General features: G+C 43.6%; 1 protein-coding gene across 1 annotated transcript; it reads left to right on the top strand.

Moving 5' to 3' along the window:
* The first annotated feature begins 6010 nt into the window (after window positions 1–6010).
* MC3R (melanocortin 3 receptor) lies at window positions 6011–7303 on the top strand. The gene has a single exon (XM_034787501.1). It carries the CDS (start codon window positions 6099–6101, stop codon window positions 7077–7079), a length of 981 nt encoding a protein of 326 aa, XP_034643392.1. The 5' UTR covers window positions 6011–6098; the 3' UTR covers window positions 7080–7303.
* Window positions 7304–8522: the final 1219 nt, after the last annotated feature.

Here is an 8522-nt window from a genome sequence, read left to right as displayed (position 1 = left end):
GGTCTGTGAGCGAGAGATCACCAATCTCAATGCCTATGGATCTGACAGAATGTGAATTATGAAATCCATTGCCCAACAAAAAAGAGTGCAGGGGACAGAACGCAGCCCTGCCTAACACCAGATACTAATTTAAAAAGGCGCTGGCATCCCCAGACGAACACAGGCAGGGGGTTCCATTATGCAGCTCTCTAATCAAGTCCAGAAGAGTGGTAGGAACACCTACGCCCATTAAGGCCTTCCAGGATGCGACAAGGTCTACTGAATCAAATGCAGTCTTAAGATCAACATATGCTACGTGCAGGGGCTTCCTGAACTCACGGTGTATCTCTGACAACAAGTGAAGGGCCAAAATGGCATCTAATATGGACCTGTTCCTCATAAAGCCTGACTGTTGGGGACAACGATTCTGATGTAGCAAAGGATCCAGGCGTGCCAGCAAAACATGCACGAACACCTTCCCTGGAACGGAGAGCAAGGTGATCGGCCTGTAGCTCTTACATTCACTGCATGGTCCCTTGCCCTTACAGAGTGAGATTACAATACCATCCTTCCAGGCAGTTGGCAGGGTTCCAGTTCTCCACACCAGACGAAAGATGGCCAGAAGTGATTCTGCTACAGCAGCAACAGCACATTTTAGTAGCTCTGAGGGGATGCCATCAGCACTGACTGTGTGACCGTTTTTCAGTTTAGCGATGACACACTTCACTTCATCCAGTGTTGGTGCATCAGGACAAATGTCTGGATCCGGAACGCAGTGACTGCCAGATCATCCAGCTCTGAACCAAGCGGCAGCTGGAGGATGGTTCAGGACACTGTGATAATGTTCCACGCAACGTGAGAGAACGTCATCATCCAATTTACATGGATGGCCTTGGCTGTTGTTCAGAATGCCATTTGTAGTGACTACCTCTTGACTGCTGAGGTTGTGAATGGTGCGGAATGCTGGCTTCAAGTCACCCCTGGCTAAGCCAAATTCGACATCATCCGCCACTTGGTTATAATATGCCTCGCAATTGCAGAGTGCCAGGTGTTAAATTTTCACTTCAGCTGATTACAAGTGCGCTTATCACTGTGCAGCCTTCAATTTAATTATCTGGAAGGTCTCCTCTGATAGCCATGGTCGGCGTGCTGGATGCCTATAGACAATCGTCTGCTCAGCAGATTGGTTAGAAGTGAACAGGAACGGGACAGCCTCTACGTCATCTGGCAGATTGGCTAGAGCCAAAAATCTGTTGCTGACGTCAATACAAAACCTGTTGGCTAAACCTGGCACATAGAGTGCCTTGATGTCAAACTTCTTCATCATCGCAGAGGGCTTACTTGCTCGTTGGAGCATCAACACCATACGGACGACCACTAGATGGTGATCTGTGTTTGCCATGCATTCCAACCAACAATATACTCTACAGGAGGCGAAGAGACGCCTATCGTGTGTAATGATGTAGTCCAACTCCTTCTGAGTGACGCCATCATGAGCGATCCATGCAACCTGATGATTATTCTTGTGAAGAGTTGCAACATTCCAAGTTGCAATTTTGGTGGACTATCGGAGATCCCAGATACAATTGGATGCATTGTCACAATGTACTGCAGACGTGCTTGCCGACATCAGAGGATGTGCGTCCCAGGGAGGCTTTGACACAAACCTTTCATTTTTGCACCGAGGGGAGACGGCACTGACAAGGCATCTACACCTGAAAGTAAGGCAGGGGCTTTAACCCTGGTGCGGAGTACTAGGTTATTCATGGTCAAAAAAACCAAGAGCAAACGATTATCCCAGGAAATACCTCATCCCACTGGGATGAGCTGGAGGCGCAGTAATGCGACCCTTTTCCTGGTCTACCAGTACTGGCTTCACGCTGTGTGACCCAAGCCATTGAGTCTTTCTCAGTGACTTCCTTTTGCCTTGGGTAGCTAGGTGCAGCTGCTGCCCTGCATCTCCGCTGCCTGCCTTAGCCATCATTTTCAGGTTTCACGTTGGATCTGTCCACCTCGCATAATGCCCAAGGCGATATTTCAGACAAGCCTTCATCACTGATGGCGTAGCTCCAACGAGCAATCATCTCCATCACGATGAGGCACAGGTCAGACTTGGTTACTAAGGTGCTTTTGAAAATCCATCCTAACTGGGTCATTTGTTACTGTAGGGCATTTTCACACTACAGAACAGCAGGATTCAACACTTCAAAATGTATCGTTAGGGTAGCATCTGAACTCTCTAAGCGGCTCAATATCAATATATTTGTCTACAAGTTAGAATGGAGAATCTAGGGCAAAAATTCACAGGCTGCCTTACTTACTATAAAATAGCAATTTTGAGTTCTGCAGAATTAAAACAGAGAAGGGGTCTGCTATTTTAAAAACTTCAGATATGTACCTGCCTGTACAAAACGCACACAAAATTACATTTGATATGCAAATGGATAAATGGACAAAGATGCCCAATTAGCCATTTGTGCATGCTGATACCTGATGTGTGCATGCTACCATAGCATATATGAGCAAACTAGCACACACTTAACACACCCATGGTGCACATTCAATTGCACAGCCAAGAGGTTTTTGAAAATCTGAGCCAAGGTTGATTTGCAAGCCAGGACAGAGAGAGAATCAACATAGACAGAGCAAGCAGGGCTCAGTATCAGTATGAAAGGATTACAGGAGCCTCTCATATCAATTCAGAACGTACACATGCATCGAGTTTGTAGGCTGTTTCTGAGGCTCCTCTGAAAATTTGGTTCAGAATGTCAATACAGGCTGAAAATGGTTACATTTTTAATAACAATGCCTAACTTTTCATCAGCAGATCTCCAAGGGCGTCACAACCAACTGCAGTATCATTATGCCCATTTTACAGATGAGGAAACTGAGGAAGAGAAGTTTCTTGCCCAAGGTCACCCAACAGCCAGTAGCAGAGGCAGAAATTGAACACGGGTCTCCTGAGTCCCAGTCCAGTGCTCCAGCCAATAGGCAATATTGTCTCAGCCTCTGACATTGTATAAACATCAGCATTTGTGGTGAGGATGTTTATTTTTTGGTTTACAACACCTAAAGGCCCGGACTCAGACTGCGGTCCCATTATGATAGGCATTGTAAAAACATACAGACAAGAGACAGCTGCTTCCCCAAATAGTTTAATAACCTAAACAGAGACAAAGGATGGTAGAAAACAAGTATTATTACCCCCATATTCCAGTAGGAAAAATGAAGCCTAGAAACACTGAGCAACTAGTACAAGGTCACACAGGAAGTCTATGGAAGAACAGGCAATTAGATCCAAATCTGTTGCATCCCAGTCTGGTGCTTTCATGACAAGGCCATCTGTCCTTTCTAAAATCAGTAACTATTGGGCCAAATTCTGCTCTTGGTTATTCTGCAGAAGTTACTGGCATTGCACTGGCATGACTGAGAACAGAACAAACAAGAAACTAGCAAAATGCTGTAAACAAATACCAAGCGACTCTGATAAAAAGAAAACAAAACAAGAAACATGATGGCTAGCTTCTGTGACAATTAGACAAAAGCGTTTCTGAAATTAAACTGGAAGCGTGTGTGCAGTTACTGAGAGACTTTCATCAATCAATGTATTTAGATACTTTCTGTTATTTTTTCATGGCAATACTAACAGTAAACAATACATGAGAGATACTTCTCAAGTGGGGAAAAAAATCTTATACAAAAAAATTAGTGAAAGCAAGAGGCACATGTGCATGTATAATTTGAGTGCAGCCATTATATGAAATTAAAAACATGGAGGATCATTAGAATGTGCCATTAGCGTTTCAATGGTAAATCAGAATTTCGAGGGCTTAAAAACCCTTTGGGCCAGCTGGACAGGAAAGCTAGATGAATACAAATGGTTTGTGTTGCACTTCAGTGGCAAAGAATATGAAATATCACCACATAGTATTATAGCATACAAGAAAATGAAAGAAATAGACTTCAGTTCTTTCTCATTAGTTTTATTCAAGTATAATCTGAGTCATAAGTATCTGCCCCAGACTCCTCTTTGTCTCAGGAGGAGTGAAATGATCTTAGGTGAACGCATCTGAAAAATGTTGTGTTCAGTCAATCTGAATACATCAGGCCAGTTTCAGACCGGTTTATGCTGTTTTCTCCCAGTGTAAATCCAGGTTCCTAGATTCATAGATTCTAAGGCCAAAAGGGATCATTGTAATCAGCTAGGGAGGTGAGGTGAATTAACTACGCTGACTGGAGAATCCCTCCTGCCGTTGTCATGAGTGGCTACACCAGTGTTTCTCAAACTGGGGCCGCCGCTTGTTCAGGGAAAGCTCCTGGCGGGCCGGGCCGGTTTGTTTACCTGCCCTGTCCGCAGGTCCAGCCGATCGTGGCTCCCACTGGCCGCGGTTCGCCGCTGCAGGCCAATGGGAGCTGCTGGAAGCAGCGGCCAGTACGTCCCTCGGCCCATGCCACTTTTCCAGCAGCTCCCATTGGCCTGGAGCAGCGAACCGCAGCCAGTGGGAGCCACAATCGGCCGAACCTGTGGACGGGGCAGGTAAACAAACCAGCCCAGCCCGCCAGGGGCTTTCCCTACACAAGCGGTGGCCCCAGTTTGAGAAACACTGGGTTACACTGATTAGCACTACAGTGGTGCAGCTACACCGGTGCAGCTATGCCACTGTACTGTTTTAAGAGTAGACTAACCCCGATATATTCAATTATATTCAATGATATCAACGATACAGCAATATCATAAGATCAACCAGAATTCCTAAGCTGCGCGTAGATTCCCCAAATCATCACACCAATACTGGGTATGGAGGCACTGTTAGGCCCCCACTGCCAGGCCAGGACCACCCACTCCCACTTCGTGGAATGCTGTATTATACTGTTCAACCACTAGCTGGGACAGTGTGTAAAATACCCTATTTAAATGAACCTCTGCTATACCTGGCAGAGCATTAAAAGATCTTATGAGGAACACATCTGATGTGGCTAAGCAAGTTCAGTGACCGGTCTACAGATGATACAGAAGAACATGACACCCAAAGCACCCAGCACAGCCTACAGCTCCTCCTTCCCCCTCCCGCCATCAGAAAACAACTAAGTTAGAGCCCTGCTCCCTCATGGCTTGCAGGCACAGCAACATCCAGTCCCACTCCTCCAGAACTGGGCCCTGGCGAGGACAGAAGGGCCTGGGGGGCTCAGGAGCCTCGCAATATTGGGTTGGATAGAGGCAGCTGGTATGGGACTGGTGTCTCTGGGATGAGTTCCTTAATACACCCTCAGCACCTCTGGGTGCCTTTTTCTCAGATGGAACCAGAAGGCACTGGTTGGGGGTCTCCTTCACAGTAGGGGCAGGTAGCCATATTTGGCTGTCCTACCACTATTGCAAGTTGCTCCCCTATCCTGGAGCAACACCTCTGGGAGCAGCAAATGGCTCCCCCGCCCCATCCTCTCACGCCCACTGAGCCTCTGTTTTGCAGCCAGTTCTATATTTTAAAATGAAAACAGATTATATCTCTGATCTGCAGAGGGCACCAAATAGTTTCACATCTGACTAAAGAGGACTTTTCATGGGGATGCTGTACCTGGTGTTTGTAGCTGTCAATCAGGAAGGAGCTTGCTCTCTAATGGCCATTGTGCTGTACAGGAGACAAAGTAGGAGTTGTTTTTCCTTTCATGAATGTATAAATTCTTGATTTTCTTTTTTTTTTCCCCTTCTTGCACTTGAACAGCAAGAGGTATTTCACTGAGCAGCAACATGATTTCCAACCAGGATGCCCTGCAGTGGTCCCAGCTCATGGTAACAGATAAGAAAGCTATTCACTTTTAATCAGCAGGAGAACTAGAAAGAGAGTAAAAGTGCTGCTGATTTTTTTTTTCTCCCCAGACGGATGACTGCGAAATTTGCTGTTCACTTTGATTTCAGGGAGAAAAAATAGTCTTTGAATGTTTGACAAAAAACTCACTTTTAAAACAAAAAGACTTTATACATTTATATTTTTAACAACAAAAACAAAGCCCTATCTGATCCCATTTGATAAACCCAGAGACAGTTTGGAAGGATTTTTTTTTGTCAAACTGAACTGATGCCAGTTCCGTAATCGTGTGTGAAATCAAGTCCCGTGTTGATAATGAATACTACACCCTGTGCGCTTACATTTCAGCCTGTGCTGGTTAATACCACTGAGGACTTCAATGACTCAATCCTCCTCAGCAACAGGAGCAGCAATGGATTTTGTGAGCAAGTCTTCATTAAAGCCGAGGTCTTCTTGACGTTAGGGATCATCAGCCTGCTGGAAAACATCCTCGTAATCCTTGCGGTGCTGAAGAATGGAAACCTACATTCCCCCATGTACTTTTTCCTGTGCAGCTTGGCAGCGGCAGACATGCTAGTGAGCATGTCAAATGCCCTGGAGACTATCATGATTGCAATCCTGAGCAATGGCTACTTGATCATTGATGACCACTTTATTCAGCATATGGACAATGTCTTTGACTCAATGATCTGTATCTCTTTGGTAGCCTCAATTTGCAACCTCTTGGTTATAGCTATTGACAGGTACATTACTATTTTCTACGCTCTTCGTTATCACAGCATCATGACTGTAAAGAAAGCCTTAGCTCTGATTGTGGTTATTTGGATTGCTTGCATAATCTGCGGCATCATGTTCATTGTCTACTCGGAAAGCAAAACTGTCATTGTCTGTCTCATCACCATGTTCTTTACCATGCTTCTTCTCATGGCCTCCCTTTATGTTCACATGTTCTTGTTTGCACGCCTGCATGTTAAACGGATCGCAGCCCTCCCAGTGGATGGGGTTCCTCATCAGCGGACCTGTATGAAGGGGGCTGTGACAATCACTATATTACTTGGGGTCTTCATTGTTTGTTGGGCACCTTTCTTCCTTCATCTCATCCTCATCATTTCTTGCCCCACAAACCCACACTGTGTTTGCTACACCTCACACTTCAACACATATTTGGTCTTGATTATGTGCAATTCAGTCATCGACCCCCTAATTTATGCTTTCCGGAGTCTGGAAATGAGAAAGACGTTCAAAGAGTTAGTATGTTGTTGTTATGGCATGAGTGTGGGACGGTGCATTCTGTAAATGTCCAGTTTTGTATTTGGTATGGAAAGGGTATACACACACTGGGTGTATGTATCTAAACTGAATCAGCAGCTCCACGTTACAGTCTGTGAAGGAAGGAAGGGTACAGAAAAAATAAAAAGAATAAAAAGAGAGATTTTACTTGATGTCTTTAGAAAGTTTTTCAAAAGGAAAAAGGGGAGGCGATTTATCATTTGCTGTTGCTTACACGGTGATAACAGAAGTGAAGCCAGAGCGTTCTGCAAAATAGCTCAGAGTTCAATCACTCTGAAAAAATGAATCTATTAAGTAAATTATATTACTGCTATATTAGACAGACTAATGTAATATTCTCTTTACCCTAGTGTTTTATTTTTATGCCATTGTCAACCAAGTCCGTATAATCTAAAGGGGCTATCTTGAGTGATAGCTACTGAAAGCTGTTCATTTCTAAGAGGAATCAGAACACTGACAAGTAACAACATGTTGTAGGTACCTTCACAAACATCTAAAAAATCCAAAGAAAGGACTATATTGACACTTGTGCTGCTGCTTGTAAAGCAACTTAAGAGAATCTTTAACTGATGAAAGCAAACATTTCACCTGAGATGCTGAAATATTCCTTTAAGAAAACCAACGCAATTACATATTGTTTAAGCAACAGTGTGAACTAATCAGCTCACTGCTAAGTTAAAGTGGTGTGATCTAATTAGGCATTTATACTCTTATCTGTGGTGTATGGACATCATATCACTGAAGTAACTTTGTAATTATACTATGTTGAGAAATGTATTGTTAGATCAATAAAGAAAATCACAGAAAGTCACCTTTTGATGAGAAGGTACCAATTAGATCTATTACTAGAGGGTTTCAAAGAAAACTTGGAATGAAACCTAGAAAACAGCTCAAATGCATTGCACTTTGACTTAGCTTTTGTCTTATGCTCAGAAGTAAATGGAAACAGACTTTTTACAGACAGCAATTTGACTGGGAAAAACATTTGTCAGAAATAAAATGTGGAGGTAAAATACAATCTTCTTGGGGTGACGGATATGGACAGTGGGCCTGCTTTGCTTTGTGCTTAGACTGGCTGTACATTGGTGTAAATGCATTGACTTCAGTGGAATGACTCCTGCTGATATGGAAGGAAAAATCAAATCCACTGTTTGCATAACTTTTTCAAACACTCTATGTGCAAGCTGGCAGCCTTTAAAAATGTGTAGCATGCTTTAAACTACAATATTTAAAAGTGGCCTGTGTTTTTCATAGAAGCAAAACGTATAAGTGACCTTCAAATAGTGTATGTCATTGAACGTACATTGTAAGTGTTTTCTATATACTATGATGGACAGGCAATATGGACAGACAATTCTAGATGTGAAAACACTGAATCATGCTGAAATTTTATATTACCTTTTGGTTCCTTTCAAATACTTTCTTACTGTAAAAATCAAGAACTATAGG

The sequence above is a fragment of the Trachemys scripta genome, chromosome 12, assembly GCF_013100865.1.
Source record: "Trachemys scripta elegans isolate TJP31775 chromosome 12, CAS_Tse_1.0, whole genome shotgun sequence".
NCBI classification, from domain to species: Eukaryota; Metazoa; Chordata; order Testudines; family Emydidae; genus Trachemys; species Trachemys scripta.
This window is presented reverse-complemented; position numbering and strand designations above follow the sequence as displayed.